Here is a 19,861-nt window from a genome sequence, read left to right on the forward strand (position 1 = left end):
AATGCATTTTTGTGTGTGTGTGGTAAAATTACACATCATAAAATTTATCATCTTAACTATTTTTTTTGTAAGTGAATATTTGCTAAATCTTTTTTTTTTTTTTTAAGGACTAGTGTTTTGTTTATTTGGCTGCACCACACAGTATGCAGGATCTTAATTCCCTGACCAGGGACTGAACCTGTGTCCCCTGCGGTGAAAGCACAGAGTCCTAACCACTGGACCGCCAGGGAATTTCCATCTTAACCATTTTTAAGTGTACAATTCAGTGGTATTAAAATACAGTTACACTGTTGCACAGCCATCACCATATCATCCATCCCCAAAACTCTTTTCATCTTGTAAAACTTAAACTCTTTACCTACAAACACTAACTCCCCAGACTTCCCTCCTCTCAGCCCCTGGTAACCACCATTATAATTTCTGTGTTTATGATTTGGAATACTATAAGTATCTCAAGGAATTAAAGAGTCTCTTGATGAAGTTGAAAGAGGAGAGTGAAAAAAAGCTGGCCTAGAACTCAACAATCAAAAAACGAAGATCATGGCAGCCAGTCCCATCACTTCATGGCAAATACATGGGAAAACAATGGAAACAGTGACAGACTTTGTTTTCTTGGGCTCCAAAATCACTGTGGACAGTGGCTGCAGCCATGAAATTAAAAGATGCTTGCTCCTTGGAAGAAAAGCAATAACAAACCTAGATGGGGTATTAAAAAGCAGAGACATTACTTGGCCGACAAAGGTCTGTATAGTCAAAGCTGTGGTTTTTTCAGTAGTCATGTACAGATGTGAGTTGGACAATAAAAAAAGGCTGAGCGCCGAAGAAATCGATACCTTCGAACTATGGTTTTGGAGAAGACATTGAGAATCCCATGAACTGCAAGGAGGTGAAACCAGTCAATCTTAAAGGAAATCAATCCTGAATATTCATTGGAAGGACTGATGCTGAAGCTGAAGCTCCAATACTTTAGCCACCGGATGTGAAGATCTGACTCATTAGAAAAGACCCTGATGCTGGGAAAGATTGACGGCAGGAGGAGAAGGGGACAACAGAGGATGAGATGGTTGGATGGCATCACTGACTTGATGGACATGAGTTAGAGCAAGCTCTGGGAGGTAGTGAAGGACAGGGAAGCCTGTCACGCTGCAGTCCATGGGGTTGCGAGAGTTGGACACGACTGAGCGACTGAACAACAACAACAAGTACCTCAGGTGAGTGGAATCATATAGTATTTGTCTTTTTTGTGGCTGGCATATTTCATTTAGCCTAATGTCCTCAAAGTTCATGCATACTGTAGCATATTGCAGAATTTCCTTCTTTTTTTAAGGCTGACAATTTGCTTATCCATGCATCAGTGACAGATACTTGAGTTGCTTCCATGTCTTAGCTAATGAAAATAGTGCTGCCATGAAAATGGGGGTACAAATACCTCTGAGACCCAGTTTTAAATTCTTTTTAGTATACAGCCAGAAGTAGGATTGCTGGATTATATAGTAATTCTATTTTTAGTTTTTTGAGCAACTGTCACACACTTTTGCAGTGACGACACCATTTTACATTCCCACCAGCAGTGCACAGGTGTTCCAATCTCTCTGCATCCTTTCCAATACCTGTCATTTGGTTTTCTGATAGTAGCTATCCTAATGACCATGTGAAATGGCTTTAAATATAGATAATCATGAGGATAACAGTGATGATGGAGATGAATTTGTAAACACAGGTGGAAAAAAACAGCCCTACATGAGATGGTGAAAATGTGTGATTAGTCAGGGGCTAGCCTTGAACCATGCCGCATTTATCAATGAGCGTGAGCTTATGGTGGTTTTCACAATTTAAGAGGGACTGCTAAGATGGAAACCTAAATTAACGAAGCATTTGACCTGAGGAAAAGTACTTAAAATGGCCCTTAGTTCTGCTCCTGCCATCAGGGGGCGCTCCGGCTGCTGCTGGCGACAGGCACTGAGGTTCCTCCCCCAAAGACGCTCAAGCAACCAGGGGCGACGGATGTTCACGTTTGTCTTTGCACAGGCATATTTAGCTGAATTCAAACCTGTGTATATTGAAAGATTTATAAAATGTTTTCTTAGAAATAAGACTACTAGAGTATTTACATTCTGTATTCATCCCACTATTTCATGTTGGTGATTTTGTTATTTAAATAAACTACCCCCCAAAAAAAAAAAAAATAAAATAAAAAATAAATAAATAAATAAATAAATAAACTACCCACTATTTGTCCTAATAAATACTTCACTACAAAAATATTAACATATTTGACCATCGTATGCTACGTCAGACTCTGCTGGGGTTACTACATTACCTACTACTGCTTAAGAAATCTGAAAAATTCTGAATTCCGAAACTGACCAGGCCCCACGGATTTTTCAATTATAGACTATGGATATTCTTTTAGTCAAAAAGCAAATAATGTATTTGCGAGAGATCATTCCGTTGTTCCAAGTTAAAAATCCTGTTTGAACAATTTCTAACACCTGCCACGGGTGGCTGTCCAGACTTCTAACTACAGGCAGCTATACTATCTTTCCCTCATAGGATAAAGACCTCTGTTATATTCTGGCACTAATACCAAAACAAAACTCACTTTTTTACACAATGGAGCTGAAAAGTTTAATCATCTTTGCAGCTAATACTTCTAGACTGTATAACCCCCTAATTAGGGGCCTTTACAAGATTATATGAAGCATGAATTAATTTCTCCCTAATAATTCAGCATCGTCATTATGAAGACCAGTTATTCATTGTGAAAACAGGGCCTAGCCCCAGACCATCTGGCTTCCTGAGTACTTGTGTTCGCATTTTAGTCTTCCATGCACGCCTGGGCTCAGACCCTCCTGTCTGCTCTGGGTAACTGCCATAGCATCATTACTGGAAAAGCTTGTTCGGGTTATCTAAAGTAAGAATAAATGATCGCATAGGAGCCTGACTGTCAGACATCTGTTTTGGCTATTCAGAGGCCCTCTTCCTTCCTCTCTAGGTTGCAGCTGGGTTACTTGTAACTGAGGCACCAGGTAAATAACACCAGAGAGGCATGGCACCATTGCACATTATTCTTCATCTCTATAAGGACTAAGGGGAGCAAGCAGAGCCACTGTATCACCCCTTTGGTAGGCCAATGCCACATCGCGCACATCAGGATAACACACACTGGTACCATAGTCAACATATTTTGCTTGTGTTTCAATATTCTACTACAAATTGTGTGTATAGAGGGAAAAACAAACTAACATTTACAGAGGGATTATAATCTGCTTTGCATATGTTACTGCCTTTAATCACACAAGGAGATGTAGGTATTACTCCCCTTTTACAGATGAGTGAAAGGCAAAGTTGCTCGGTCGTGTCCAGCTCTTTGAGAACGCCATGGACTGTGTAGCCTGCCAGGCTTCTCTGTCCATGGAATTCTCCAGGCCAGAATACAGGAGTGGGTAGTTGTTCGCTTCTCCAGGGGATCTTCCCGACCCAGGGATCAAACCCAGGTCTTCCGTGTTGCAGGTGGATTCTTTATTGTCTGAGCCACCAGGGAAGTCCTTTACAGATGAGGACTGAGGTTAAATACTTTACCTAATCTCTCACAACTATTAAGTGACAGAAACTAGATTATAAGCCATCTTCTGTCCATGTCTCAAACCTATTCTCTCAAAATTTTTTTCACTTTATTAAAAAAATCATAAACTCATTGCGTGCTTGTTATAACAAGACAAACAACACAGATATGCTGATGTCTCCTTCCACTTTCTGTCTGCCCTTGAAGCATAAGGTTCATTAGCTGAGTTGGTATCCTGTCATCTCCCTCTCCATAGTCACCTACTGGTGGTGCCTGACTTACTACGGTTCCACTGCCAACTTTAGACTTTACAATACGGCTCAAGAGTGATAAGCATTCAGTAGAGTCTCTACTCAAATGCTGAAGGTTGATCTTTTCTCAGGTTCACGACATGCGATCTGATACTCTCAAACCACAGACCACAGCTAGTCACACCATTAGGAGGGTAAACAGCCAATGCCCTTACAATCATCCTGTACCCAGAAAACTATTCCAGTGGTCACTTTCAGTATTTAGTAAATTACATGGACATTCAACACTTTATTATAAAATAGGGTTTATATCAACTTTGCCCAACTGCAGGCTAATGGCAGTGTTCTGAGCATGTTTCAGGTAGGCGACATGAAGCTATGAAGTTCAGAAGACTCAGTTCAGTGGCTCAGTTGTGTCTGACTCTTTGTGACTCCATGGACTGCAGCACCCCAGGCTTCCCTGTCCATCATAAACTCTCAGAGCTTGTTCAAACTCATGTCCATTGAGTCGGTGATGCCATCCAACCATCTCATCCTCTTTCGGACTCTTCTCCTCCTGCCTTCAATCTTTCCCAGCATCAGGGTCTTTTCCAATGAGTCAGTTCTTTGCATCAGTTGGCCAAAGTATTGGACTTTCAGCTTCAGCATCAGTCCTTCCAATGAATATTCAGGATGGATTTCCTTTAGGATGGACTGGTTTGATCTCCTTGCAGTCCAAGGGACTATCAAGAGTCTTTTCCAACACCACAGTTCAAAAGCATCAATTCTTTGGTACTCAGCTTTCTTTATAGTCCAACTCTCACATCCATACATGACTACTGGAAAAAACCATAGCTTTGACTAGACGGACCTTTGTCGGCAAAGTAACGTCTCTGCTTTTTAACATGCTATCTAGGTATGTCATTGCTTTTCTTCCAAGGAGCAAGCATCTTTTAATTTCATGGCTGCAATCACCATCTGCGGTGATCGTGGAACCCCAAAAAATAAAGTCACTGTTTCCATTGTTTCCCCATGTATTTGCCATGAAGTGATGGGACCAGATGCCATGATCTTAGTTTTCTGAATGTTGAGTTTTAAGCCAACTTTTTCACTCTCTGTTTTCACCTTCATCAAGAGGCTCTTTAGTTCTTCTTCACTCTGCCATAAGGGTGGTGTCATCTGCATATCTGAGGTTATTGATATTCTCCTGGCAATCTTGATTCCAGCTTGTACTTCATCCAGCCTGGCATTTCACATGATGTACTCTCCAGGAGTTGGTGATGGATAGGGAGGGCTGGCATGCTGCGGTTCATGGGGTCGCAAAGAGTTGGACATGACTGAGTGACTGAACTGAACTGACTCTGCATATAAGTTAAATAAGCAGGGTGACAATATACAGCCTTGACGTACTTCTTTCCCAATTTTCAAACAGTCCATTGTTCCATGTCCAGTTCTAACTGTTGCTTCTTGACCTGCTTACAGATTCCTCAGGAGGCAGGTCAGGTGGTCTGGTATTCCCATCTCTTGAAGAATTTTCCACAGTTTGCTGTGATCCACACAGTCAAAGCTTTTGGCGTAGTCAATAAAGCACAGGTAGATATTTTTCTGGAACTCCCTTGCTTTTTTCGATGATCCAGTGGATATTGGCAATTTGATCTCTGGTTCCTCTGCCTTTTCTAAAACCAGCTTGAACATCTGAAAGTTCCCAGTTCACATAATGTTGAAGTCTGGCTTCGAGAATTTTGAGCATTACTTTACTAGTGTGTGAGATGAGTGTGGTAGTTTGAGCATTCTTTGGGATTGCCTTTCTTTGGGATTGGAATGAAAACTGACCTTTTCCAGTCCTGTGGCCACTGCTGACTTTTCCAAATTTGCTGGCATATTGAGTGTAGTACTTTCACAGCATCATCTTTAAGGATTTGAAAGAGCTCAACTGGAATTCTATCACCTCTACTAGCTTTGTTCATAGTGATGCTCCCTAAGGCCCACTTGACTTCACACTCCAGGATGTCTGAGTCTAGGTGAGTGATCACACCATTGTGGTTATCTGGGTCATGAAGATCTTTTTTGTATAGTTCTTCTGTGCATTCTTGCCACCTCTTCTTAATATCTTCTGCTTCTGTTAGATCTATACCATTTCTGTCCTTTATTTCTGTCCTGAAGCTATAAAGTTCAGAAGATTAGGTGTATTAAATGTATTTTTAACTTTTTATGATGGGTTTATTGGGATGCATCATTAATCTGTCCATTTCATCATAGGTGATTAGAATGCAAAACTAGGAAGTCACAAGATATCTGGAATAACAGGTAAGTTTGGCCTTAGACCACAAAATGAACCAGGAGAAAGGCTAGCAGAGTTTTGTCAAGAGAACACACTGGTCATAGCAAACCTTTTCCAACAACACAACAGACTCCACACATGAACATCACCAGATGGTCAATACCGAAATCAGACTGATTATGCCTTTTGCAGCTAAAGATGGAGAAGCTCTGTACAGTGAGTAAAGACAAGAACTGGACCTGACTGTAGCTCATATTATCAGCTCCTTATTGCAAAAGTCGGGGTTAAATTGAAGAAAATAGGGAAAACCACTAGGTCACTCAGGTATGACCTAAATCATTCCTTATGATTATATAGTGGCGGTGATGAATAGATTCAAGGGGTTGGATTCTGGTAGACAGAGTGCCTAAAGAACTATGGGTGGGAGTTTGTAACATTATACAGGAGGCAGTGACCAAAACAATCCCAAAGGAAAAGAAATTCAAGAAGGCAACGTGGTTGTTCGAAGAGGCTTTACAAATAATTGAGAAAGGAAGAGAAGTAGAAGGCAAGAGAGAAAGGGAAAGATATACCCAACTGAATAGCAAGGAGAGAAAAGAAGGCCTTCTTAAATAAATAGTGAAAAGAAATAGAGGAACACAATGGAATGGGAAAGACAAGAGGTCTCTTCAAGAAAACTGGAGATATCAAGGGAACATTTCATGCAAGGATGGGCATGATAAAGGACAGGACCTAACAGAAGCAGAAGAGATTAGAAACAGGTGGCATGAATACACAGAAAAACTAAAAAAGAAAGGTCTTAATAACTTGGATAACCACAATGGTGTAGCCACTCACCTAGAGCCAGACATCTTGGAGTGTAAAGTCAAGTGGGCTTTAGGAAGCATTACTAAGAACAAAGCTAGTGGAGGTGACAGAATTCCAGCTGAGCTATTTAAAATGTTGAAAGATGATGCTATTGAAGTGTTATACTCAATACGTCAGCAAATTTGGAAAACTCAGCAGTGACCACAAAACTGGAAAGGTCAGCTTTCATTCCACTTCCAAAGAAGGGCAATGCCAAAGAATGTCCAAAGGGTGAAAGTGTTAGTTGTTCAGTCATGTCTGACTCTTTGTGACCCCATATACTGTAGCCTGCCAGGCTCCTCTGTGCATGGAATTTTCCAAGCAAGAATACTGCAGTGGGTTGCCATTTCCATTTCCAGGGGATCTTCCTGCCCCAGAGATAGAAACCAAGTCTCCTGCAGTGCCGGCAGAATCTTTACCGTCTGAGCCACCAACTACCATACAACTGTGCTCATTTCACATGCTAGCAAGATGATGCTCAAAATCTTTCAAGCTGAGATTCAACAATACGTGCACTGAGAACTTCCAAGTGTACAAGCTGGGTGTCTAAAAGGCAGATGAACTAGAGATCAAATTGCCAACATTCATTGGATTATGGAGAAAGCAAGGGGGTTCCAGAAAAATATCTACTTCTGCTTCACTGACTATACTAAAGCCTTTGTCTGTGTGGATCACAAAAACTATGGAAAATTCTTAAGAAATGGGAATATCAAATCAACTTACCTGTCTCCTGGGAAACCTGTGTGCAGGTCAATAAGCCACAGTTAGAACCAGATGTGGAACAATGGACTGGTTTAAATTGGGAAAGGAATGAGTCAAAGCTGTACATCATCACCCTGCTTATTTAACTTATATGCAGAGCACATCCTGAGAAACGCTGGGCTGAATGAATCACAAGCTGGAATCAAGATTGCTGGGAGAAATATCAACAACCTCAGATATACAAATGATAACACTAATGGCAAAAAACAAAGAGGAACTAAAAGAGCCTCTTGATGAAGGTGAAAGAGAAGAGTGAAAAAGCTGGCTTGAAACTCCACATTAAAAAAACTAAGATCACAGCATCTGGTCCCATCACTTCTTGGCAAATAGAAGAAAAAGTAGAAACAGTGACAGACTTTATTTTCCCTGGCTCCAAAATCACTGCAGATGATGACTACAGCCATCAAGTTAAAAGGTGTTTGCTCCTTGGAAGGAAAGCTATGACAAATCAAACCTAGATAGCATATTAAAAAGCAGACATGACTTGGCTGACAAAAGTTTGTATAAACAAAGCTATGGTTTTTCCATTAGTCATGTACAGATGTGAGAGTTGGAACATAAAGAGGCTGAGTGCCAAAGAATTGAAGTTTTCACATTGTGCTGCTAGAGATGACTCTTGAGAGTCCCTTACTCTGCAAGATCAAACCAATTAATCCTAAAGGAAATCAACCCTGATTGTTCATTGGAAGGATTGATGTTGAAGCTGAAGCGCCAATACTTTGGCCACCTGATGCAAAGAGCTGACTTACTAGAAAAGACTCTGACGCTGGGAAAGATTGAAAGCAAAAGAAGGGGGCGGCAGAGGATGAGAAAGTTAGATAGGATCACTAACTCAATGGACGTGAATTTGAGCAACGTTTGAGCAAAGTCAGGAAAACAGTGGAAGACAGAGGAGCCTGGCCTGCTACAGTGCATGCGGTCACAGAGTCGGACACAGCTTAGTGACTGATGACCACAACGGCAACAACACACACACACACAGATTTGGTTTTTTCCAAAGGTAAGACCAACCCATTAATGTTACTCCATTACTTTATGTCTATATTTATGTAATATAGACAGTTTTACAAGAGTATACATATAATCCTAACTCATTAAAAAATAATTGCATGCTATATTCTGCATTACAGATAAACCATAATTTATTCAACATCTTCTGACAGAAATTCAAATTGTCTTTAGTTTTTTTGCAGTCACAAAAAACTGAGCTTTAGTAAACTTCCTCGGACATAGAACCTTCCAAACTGGACCCTTGATTTCCACAGGATAAATGAAACAAAAATGACATTACTGGATGTAAGCTCTGTATTTTTTCATAGGTAGCTGGCTGTATGCCCCAAAAGGAACAGCAATTCATACTTAGAGCAGCCATGGATGAGCGCTCATTCTCTCACCCTCTTGCCAGATACACTACCAAGGTCTCTGATATAATATTTTGCCTATTTGATAGTCAAAAATGGTATTTCATTGCATTTGTTTGATTACTGGTAAAATTTAGATCTGTGCTCTTCTGTTATCAGGGTTTGACTCATAAAAAAGAGTGACGTGCAAGGCCAAACAATGTAATCTGCCTTGAAGGCTGGTAGTTATCCCTGCAAGACAGGGGCAAGGTCTGTTGGATCCTGGGCAAAGCCCACCCACAGTTAAGACAGTAGGGTCTATACCCGGGGCATCAGAGAAAGAAAGGAAGACACAAATGGACTCTGAGGTGTGAATGGTTCAATAATAACAGTAAATAAATGAAGAGGTAAGTGGGGTCATTCTTATCAACTCTCAAAGGCTGTATCAAAACCAGGTCTTACGGGGGAGGGGGTAAGGAACACTGAAGACCAGATGCCTCTTTTACAGCCTTCGCCCCTCACCTGCAGGGTAAATAAGAAAGAAGAAAAAGAAATGACAAAAGAGGAAAAAAAAAAACAGTTTCCTCCAGCGAGGGCCAGGCTCCTGTAAGAGAGGGCAGGGTGTCTGGAGCCTCTGATACAGGAAAGCAGACAGAGCTCGGCCTCCCGCAGCTGGGCCCACCGTCTCCAACTGCGAGAGAAATCTGACGACCAGCCGGAGGCCAGTGTGGAGGGGCCGCCATCCGCTGAATCACGGCTCAAACCGGAGGCGTGCCTCTGGACAGCTCACAAAAGTTCTCCAAAACTTCTTTTTCCATTTTGAAAAACGAGAGAGGGGTTTGGAATTTCTGATGTGGAAGGCCACTTCCGACTCTAAGATTCTATAATTCCAATGATAAAATGTTGATAGTTTTCTGATAAGTTCATCTCATCTCTAAGTGGTATCTATGAAAAAGTTGAAAGGTCGTACAATTTGCAGTCTAGGATTCAGGTCCCAACCTGCCAGCTATGTGATCTTAGACAAGTGCTGTGATTCCTCTGAGACTTCCCTTATCTATAAAACTGAAAAAATAAACCTCACAGTGTTGCTGTAAGATTTAAGCATTTGAGAGGGTACTTTTAAACTGCACAGGTTAAAACAAACCCAGCAGAACATTCTTACTAAGTCTGAGCCACTTGTTCACATTTCTTCCCTTAGTTTAAACTTCACTAATCAGATACTTAGATCATTCTTTCTGAAAATATTGAAAGAATGTCTTCTGTTTTAAGCACTGGAGATACTTCAGTGAAATGCTGGAGGTCACTGACATGACAGGACTTGGACCTGAAGATGTTCTTTTAACATCTGCATCAGACAAGGAAATCTGGACATGTAAACATTTTAACAAGATACATAAAAGGTAAACAAGCTGTGTCCAGTATTGTAGATATGAATTCAAAAAATATGTACGGAGCTCCTACTATAGCCCCAGACCTATGGACCAGGCACTGTTCTAGGTGTTGGGAGGCTGAGCTCTGCACGAGACAGACCAGGTCTCTGGCCTTCTGAAGCTTACAATCCACCAGAAGAGTTGAATAAACCAGACTATCACTAATTATATGAGTACATATGACTTCCCTGGTGGCTCAGATGGTGAAGAATCTGCCTGCAATTTGGGAGATCCAGGTTTGATCCCTGGGTTGGAACGATCCCCTGGAGAAGGAAATGGCAACCCACTCCAGTGTTCTTGCCTGGAGAATTCCACGGACAGAGAAGCCTGGCGGGCTACAGTCCGTGGGGTTGCAGAGTTGGACACGACTGAGCGACTAACATATATATATATATATATGTTTTAATTACATATGTAAGACACAGCCAGAGAGAAGTATGAGGCTGCTGTGAGAGGTATGAACATGTTCTGGACCCAGGGCTGTGGGCCTCTTCTTGGGCTACACTCAGGATGGGAGACATCATGAACTCTGCCATGTCCCCCTCATGTCTCATTTCTCCTTCCAACTATTGAGCCTCGACGAGTTAACCGCCTTTACTAAGGAATGAGATGTCTGGGTGGAGAAAATAACCACAACTATTTTTCAGCTGTGGTCAGTTGTTCTGGCTTAATTAGATTTTCAAACAGGTTTCACCCATTCTGCTAAAGTGTGACTCAGCTTCATCCTTCTTTCAGGTTCCTCTGAATTTAGCCGGTGACTCACTTAACATAACGACTCCACAGCCAATAACACTACCAGCTGCCCTCTGACCTCTGAAGTATTGATCACTGCGCTGCACACAGCTCTTCATTCAACAACTGTGGATTCTTTTACATGTAACACGGTACCAGGTCCTTGCTTCTGGCATCTACAATCACACTTGAAAACTTACATCAGCTACAGGTGATTTGCATCTCTCTTTGAAGACAGTATGAGTGGATACCATTTAATTAAAGGAGATACAGGATGACATCACTTCTGGCTCGAGTTAACTAGGGAAGGGGAGGCTGCAGCTCTCTGATGAGAACCTGCTTCATCCGGGACATTTTACGTAGATTCTTGGATTTGATGTGTAATGCTGCACAAAGAACTTGGAGGCGGAGACCTTGAGTAACAGGAAGAATTAGGAAAGGCAAAAATGAAGTTTCAACTGAGTATTTATTGACGGCCCAATGCTGGTCAGGCACCCAGGTGAGCAGTGTGGAGCTTGCAGCAAAGGGCTTTCGGTGGGAGACACACACAAATAAACAGGCAATTACAACTATGATACAGTGTAATGTGTGCTACGATAGATAAAAACACCAGGACAATGGGAGAACACAATAAGGCATATTTGTCAGGATTCGTTCAGTTGCACTTAAGCTAGACTGCGCGGCCTGGCTTATGTCAGGACCCTCGGTGGATCCAGGACCTACTCTCCCCGTGTGTCACCGCGTCCTGTGATTTTGCAGATGGTGTGTTCTTCCAGGTGAACGTCCTTTGACACAGTGACCCCGGAGGCAAGAGGCAGGCGTCAGCTGGCTCCAGCGAAAGGAAGTCAGGGAGGGACTTTGGCCCTGTGTGGGCCATTCAGCTTTCCCTTAGACTGCTGCCCAGGGAAAGAGAACTATGATTAACATATTGGGTTTACACATCTATCCCTGTTAGTGGGTACGTAGAGAGGGGGAAGAAATAACATGCTGGGACACCAAAAACAACAGCTACCATGAAGAGGCCCTGAAGGGAACACGGGCTGGAACAGAGAGCAAGGCATGTGCGCCGTGAGTTCCTGGGTTGGTGGGAGATGAGTCTGGCCAGAGCCGGGGTCACATCCAAGAGCACAGAGGGAAACTGAGGCCAGACTGGGCAGGGCTTTGAATGCCTGGCCAAGGATGCTAGGTCAGCCTGATGGGTACATGGTGACAGTTTTGTGCAGAATCTTTCCCACTTTCCTGAAAATCATTCCAAGCAAGAACAGAGGTGTGAAACACCAACAAGCTTACATCTTTAGTAAAACAAGGAGATGAGAAATTTCACAGACGTCGTATGGTGTGCGGTGTCGCCCCCGCCCCCAATAAACACGGGAAACTATAACGGGAGGTTCAGCAGGTGCCCCAGGGAAGGGCAGAAGTGGTCCAAGCGTCCTGTGGGGGCAGGTCCCAGCAATGCCCAGCAAAACTTCAGCCCAGGAGAGGGCTCGGCCTGGGGGCGGGGGGAACAGCTGGGTGAGCCGGACTAAGGAGGAAGAGGGCCGGGACGCTGGGGAGGAAGAAATAAATCTGTGAATGACTGGGGCAGCCACAGTTGCAGCTCAGGAAAGCGAGGAGAGCAGGCGGGCAGGAAGGGGCAGGATGCCTGGGAATCAGAGGCTGGGGGAGGACCCAGGGGGGCCCCGGACTAACGACAGGAGCTCAGCTGGGCCAGGTTACAGCTCTAAACTGAGAGGACGCCCCGATACACGAAGGTGCCACAAAGTCAGGTATACACTACACGACAGAGGCGACAGAGGCGGGAAGCCTTGAGCTGAGAAATGCGGAAAGCTCCCTCATTCCCGTCAAGGGATTCTCTCGCTAACAGTCATTTTAGAAAATTCTGACTCATTCCAAAGTGATAAAAAGTTAGAAGTCAACATTCAATCAAAGGCACTGCCAGGAACACATCTCTACAAAGGTACCGTCACAAGAAAAATCTGAAGAGCAGCAACAAAACTTCCCTGAAGGCTAAGAAAACTCAACAGAAAAATGTGGCCACAAAGCAGAAGCAAGTTTTATCCCAACGTCCCACGATGAATTTTTAGAAATGTAACGAGGCAGGAGCAGCTAAGCAGGGAGCTGACAAAGCAGAAATGGTTCAAGGAGGGGATGGTCAGGTCAAGGACAGAGAGTGGGCAGGTTTAGGGAATAAGTGTAAGAAAAATAAATACCAGACGTTTCAGAACAAAAACCAAGTTACAAGGAACACAAGAGAGAGGAGACATCACTCTGAAGGACACCGTGGAAGATACAGAGAAATAAAAGTGAAGATAAATGGAAATGAATAAAAATCATTAGAGAGGGAGAGTGGGGGAAGACAGGCTAAGGGAAACTGCACAAACGTCAGGTTAGGGTATGAGGGAAAAACCCAAAACAACCCAACAGAACGGATACTTTAAAATGAGCCCAATTTTAAGTAGGGATTGGAGGGAGAGCTAGGCCCAGGTCACAGACCTAAATTTAGGAGCGAGGAGGGGAGGGCAGGCCTGGCAGTCTTCCGCAAGGCTGCATACCTGGGGGCAGGTCAGAGGCATCTTCCCTGGGGGCTCTGAGGCGCTTCCCCTGAACTGCGGGGCGCAGTAGGGACACAGTGGGAGTGGACCGAGCATCTCTGCTCCCCTGTCCCGCTCAGCCCCTTAGAGGTGGGCAGCGACTTAGATACAAGTTAGCAACCAGAGAACCAAAAACTACAGAGATTAATGTAATAAACATGTATCCAGCACCCAGCTTTATAAAATCTTAACACTTTACCATATTTGCTTCAGATGTTTTTAAGGAGAAAAACAAGTTTACTGATAGAGCTGAAGCCAATTATGAACCCCTGCGATCTCATTCATCTTTGCAACACCCCGTGAGATACCAGTAGCCTGAAATTGATCATTGCTTGCTGGCTTTTATGCTACTGCCGTGTAAGTGTCCATAACGATATGTAATATATCTTTCACAAGCTTTCAAGTTTGATATAAAGGTATCATACTGAACGTTTCGATCTAAAATTGGCTTCCCCTCACACCAAACATTATGTTTTTGAAATTTATATATGTCGACATATGTGGTTCTACTTCATTTTAACCATAACACAATATATCACAATGTATCCATGCATTCTTTTGTCAATGAACCTCTGGAAAAACGTCTGATGGTTATTTTATAAAACTGAAGCATATACCCAGCAATTCACCTCTTAGGTACTACTAAAAAGAAATGAATATGCTTATCCACAAAAAAGAAAGAAACCAGACACAAAATAGTGTATATGCAAGATTCCATTTCTGCGTATAATATATACAAACACATATACATTCATATATATTCATAGTATGACCAATCTGTGGTGGAAAAAAGAACAGTGGCTGCCTGTAAAATGGTGAAAATGGGAATTAACAAGAAAAGGAAACTGCAGAAGTGACAGTTATAGTCTATAATTTGTCAGGAGTTTGGGTTACACAAGTGTATCTGTTAACAATGTATACTTAATATTTGTATTTTTCACTGAAATTTTATCAAAGAAAAAACTAAACAAATATTGAACAATGGAGAAAAGACGATCTCTTCAATAAGTAGTACTGGGAAAACTGGACAACCGTATATAAAAGAATAACTTTTTAAAAATGTATTAAAAGCCTAAATATAAGATCTAAATACCTAAAACTCCTAGAGGAGAATACAGGCAGAATGCTCTTTGACATAAATCGCAGCGATATTTTTTTGGATCTCTCGCCTGAGGCAAAAGAAACAAAAGCAAAAATAAACAAGAGGGGCCTAACTAAGTTTAAAAGGTTTTGCACAGAAAAGAAAACAATCAACAAAATGAAAAGACAACCTACTGAATGGGAGAAAATATTTGCAAATGATATGACCGATAAGGGGTTAATAACCAAAATATATAAACAGCTCATACAACTCAATATAAAAACAAACAAACCAAAGAAAAACAAAAAAACACAATTAAAAATGAGCAGAAGGCTGAAAAGACACCTTTCCAAAGAAGACAGACGGACGGCCACAAGCACATGAAAAGATGCTCAAACCGCTAATCATCAGAGAAATGCAAATCAAAAATCACAATGAGATGGCAACTCACACCTGTCAGAGTGGCTGTCATTAAAATGTCTACAAATAACAAAACGCTGGTGAGGGTGTAGAGGAAAGGTAACCTAGTACATGGTTGGTGGGAATGTAAATGGGTGCGGCCACTACAGAAAACAGCATGGAGTTTCCTCCATAAACTGAAAACAGGACTAACACATGATCCAGCAATTCCACTGCTGGGGATAGATCCAAAGAAAACAAAAATACTAATTCAAAAAAGGTACAGGCAACCCCAAGTTCATAGCAGCATTATTCACAATAGCCAACATATGGAAGCAACCTAAGTGCCCATCAATAGATGAATGAAGATGGATATCTATATATACTACTACCCAGACATAAAAAAAGAATGAAATGCTGCCATTTGCAACAATGTGAATGGACCTAGAGGGTATTATGCTTAGTGAAACACACCAGAGAAAGACTTATGTGGAGGAATCTTAAAAAAACAAAACAACTGAATATGACAAAACAGAAACAGTCTGTTATATTCTTTCAGATACAGAGAACTAGTGGATACCAGAGGGGAGGCGGGAGGGTAGCGGGGCAAGATAGGGGTAGGGAATTAGTAGGTACAAACTACCATTATAAAATAAATAAAACACAATGTTATATCCCCTGTGCCCTATTGTACAGCACAGGGGATATAACAAAGGTTGCATAATAAATTTAAATGGAGTATAAGCTATAAAGAGTCAGACATGACTGACTGAACAACAGGTTTTATTTATTTATTTTTTCATTTATTTTTATTAGTTGGAGGCTAATTACTTTACAATATTGTAGTGGGTTTTGTCATACATTGACATGAATCAGCCATGGATTTACATGTATTCCCCATCCTGATCCCCCCACCCACCTCCCTCTCTACCCGATCCCTCTGGGTCTTCCCAGTGCACCAGGCCTGAGCAGTTGTCTCATGCATCCAACCTGGGCTGGTGATCTATTTCACTATAGATAATATACATGTGTCGATGCTGTTCTCTCGAAACATCCCACCCTCGCCTTCTCCCACAGAGTCCAAAAGTCTGTTCTGTACATCTATGTCTCTTTTTCTGTTTTGCATATAGGGTTATCATTACCATCTTTCTAAATTCCATATATATGTGTTAGTATGCTGTAATGGTCTTTATCTTTCTGGCTTACTTCACTCTGTATAATGGGCTCCAGTTTCATCCATCTCATTAGAACTGATTCAAATGAATTCTTTTTAATGGCTGAGTAATATTCCATGGTGTATATGTACCACAGCTTCCTTATCCATTCGTCTGCTGATGGGCATCTAGGTTGCTTCCATGTCCTGGCTATTATAAACAGTGCTGTGATGAACATTGGGGTGCACGTGTCTCTTTCAGATCTGGTTTCCTCAGTGTGTATGCCCAGAAGTGGGATTGCTGGGTCATATGGCAGTTCTATTTCCAGTTTTTTAAGAAATCTCCACACTGTTCTCCATAGCGGCTGTACTAGTTTGCATTCCCACCAACAGTGTAAGAGGGTTCCCTTTTCTCCACACCCTCTCCAGCATTTATTGCTTGCAGACTTTTGGATAGCAGCCATCCTGACTGGCGTGTAATGGTACCTCATTGTGGTTTTGATTTGCATTTCTCTGATGATGAGTGATGTTGAGCATCTTTTCATGTGTTTGTTAGCCATCTGTATGTCTTCTTAGTTATGACTTAGTATGACTTCTCTTAGGAGAAATGTCTGTTTAGTTCTTTGGCCCATTTTTTGATTGGGTCATTTATTTTTCTGGAATTGAGCTGCAGGAGTTGCTTGTATATTTTTGAGATTAGTCCTTTGTCTGTTGCTTCGTTTGCTATTATTTTCTCCCAATCTGAGGGCTGTCTTTTCACCTTGCTTATAGTTTCCTTTGTTTTGCAAAATCTTTTAAGTTTCATTAGGTCCCATTTGTTTATTTTTGCTTTTAAAAATATGGAACGCTTCACGAATTTGCGTGTCATCCTTGCGGAGGGGCCATGCTAATCTTCTCTGTATCGTTCCAATTTTTAGTATATGTGCTGCCGAAGCGAGCACTGAACAACAGGTTTTAAAAATATTGAGTCACTATGTTGTACACCACAAACTGATACTAGAAATCAATTATATTTCAATTAAAACAAAAAACAAATATTGATGTCTGTTAATGCTATGCATGCTGAAGTATTTGGGGGAAGTAAGTAAGTAAGTGTGAGTCACTCAGTTGTGTCTGACTCTTTGTGACCCCATGGACTGTAGCCCGCCAGGCTCCTGTGGGTTGTATCCAAGCAAGTATCCAGGCAAGAATACTGGAGTGGGTTGCCATTTCCTTCTCCAGGGGATTGTCCTTACCCAGGGATCGAACCCAGGTCTCCTGCATTGTAGGCAGATTCTTTACCATCTGAGCCACCAGGGAAAATGTATCCTAAATACTAAAACTATCCCAAATTGATATCCCCCATTTTTTTTTTTTTTTTTGGAAAAGCATCAAAAAACAAGATGGAATGATAGATAGAAGAGGCATGGAAAGATCAAGCATAGCAAAATGTTGATGAAATTTAGGCAGTGAGTATATGAGTGTTTATTATGAAATCCTTTCAACTTTGCTGAACATTTTAAAATTTTCCTATTAAAATTTCCTCCTACATTTTAACATTTAGCTTGTCTAAAACCAACTCTTGATTTCATCCTTCCCTGAAGCCACTTTTCCCTTCACCTTCCCCATTCCAGTAAGTGACAAACGTTCATCTAGCTGCTCACCTTTGGGTTGTCCTGTCCCACACACCTAACCCATCAGCATATCCTTTTAGCTCTACCTTCAGCATATGCCCTGAATGCAACCACTTCTCCATAAGCCTGCCACAATAGCCCTGTTCCAGTCCACCATCATCTTTCACCTGGACCTACTGGTCTACTAACTGGACTCCCTGCTTCCACTCTCCCCCTTAGAATCTTTTCTCCACACAGCAGTCGCGCTGATCACTTTAAAATGCATCCTCCTGCTGTCTCTTCTCCCACTCACTCTATTCCAGCCATCCTGATCTCCTCAATGTCTGTTAACTATGCCAATGTTCCTCTGCTTGGAATTTTTTCCCTCCTCATCCACAGGGCTTGTTCTCTCACTTCATGGTTCTCCGCTCATGTCACACCAGACAGGTTCCTGAACATCTATCTAATGCAGTATTTCCCATCACATCCCCCATGCTGCCTGTATTTTTCCTCTGAGTTTTTACTACTATCCAACATGTTTGTTTCCTATGTGCCCCCACTAGAATTAACCTCCGAAGGACAGGAATTTTTATGTTATTACATATTATGTCCGCAGTTCAGTCACTCATTGCAACCCCATGGACTGACTGCAGCACACCAGGCCTCCCTGTCCATCACCAACTCCCAGAGCTTTCTCAAACTCACGTCCATGGAGTCAGTGATGCCATCCAATCATCTCATCCTCTGTCCTCCCCTTCTCCTCCCTCCTTCAATCTTTCCCAGCATCAGGGTCTTTCCTAATGAGTCAGTTCTTCACATCAGGTGGCCCAGTGTTTGTTGAATATATGAAATAGATAAAATAGCACCTTCTCTGAGTCTATCCCATATCCCTCCCCATCTTCTACTGCTAAAGTAGTCCCCTCTCTCATATTAGAATATTTTACTTTTTCCATATAGCTTATTTTTTTTCCACAATGTTTTAAAAAATTTTTTATTTTTTTTAATTTTTATTTTTTAAAAATTTATTTTTAATTGGAGAACAATTGATCACAATATTATGCTGATTTCTGTCATATATCAACATGAATCAGTCATAGGCATACATCTGTCCCCTCCCTCCCCCAGCCCACTCCCCTATGTTGTCACAGAGCACTGGGTTTGAGCTCCCAGTATAGCAAATTTCCACTGGCTATGTTTTACATATGGTAATATATATATTTCCGTGATACTATCTCAATTTGTCCCACCCTTTCCTTCCCACACTGTGTCCACAAGTCTTTTTCTGTCTGCTTCCCCATTGCCGCTCTGCAAATAGGTTCATCTGAACCTCTTTCTAGATTTCATATATATGCATTTATAAGCGATATTTCTTTTTCTCTGACTTATTTCACTCTGTATAATAGGCTCTAGGTTCATCTACCTCAACCTAAAAATATTTATTTGTATTTATTTGGCTACATCCAGTAATTAGTTGCTGCTAAAGTACCTGAGGCTACAGGGAAGTCTCCATGGTGCTTAGTAACAGTTACTTGTTACACATGTATTCTCAGTCCCTCAGTTTAGTGCTCAGTCACGTCCAACTCCTTGCGACCCCATGGACTGCAGCACGCCAGGCCTCCCTGTCCATCACCAACTCCCAGAGCTTCCCCAAACCCATGTCCATTGAGTCAGTGATGCCATCCAACCATCTCATTATCTGTCGTCCCCTTCTGCCCTCAATCTTTCCCAGCATCAGGGTCTTTTCAAATGAGTCACTTCTTCGCATCAGGTGGACAAAGTACTGGAGTTTCAGCTTCAGCATCAGTCCTTCCGATGAATACTCGGGCCTGATTTCCTTTAGGATGGACCGGCTGGATCTT

At 41.9% G+C, this 19,861-nt stretch overlaps 1 protein-coding gene and 1 non-coding gene across 3 annotated transcripts in view; both read right to left on the reverse strand.

The window, feature by feature from the left end:
- Positions 1-19,861, reverse strand: part of LOC122679044 (translation initiation factor IF-2-like) — a 38,368-nt gene that overhangs the window by 12,013 nt on the left and 6,494 nt on the right. Inside the window, exon 2 of one of the 2 annotated variants that reach the window (XM_043879295.1) lies at positions 11,719-12,082. The exons of the other annotated variant lie outside the window; for it this stretch is intronic. Coding sequence (XP_043735230.1) covers positions 12,075-12,082 — 8 coding nt within the window. The 3' untranslated portion in view covers positions 11,719-12,074. Of the gene's footprint in view, positions 1-11,718; positions 12,083-19,861 lie in introns of those variants that run through there. 2 annotated transcript variants of the gene reach the window in all.
- On the reverse strand, positions 17,244-17,351 carry LOC122679746. Its single transcript, XR_006336531.1, has one exon. It is a non-coding gene; the product is annotated as a U6 spliceosomal RNA (small nuclear RNA).

Source organism: Cervus elaphus, chromosome 21 (assembly GCF_910594005.1).
Source record: "Cervus elaphus chromosome 21, mCerEla1.1, whole genome shotgun sequence".
Taxonomy (NCBI): domain Eukaryota; kingdom Metazoa; phylum Chordata; class Mammalia; order Artiodactyla; family Cervidae; genus Cervus; species Cervus elaphus.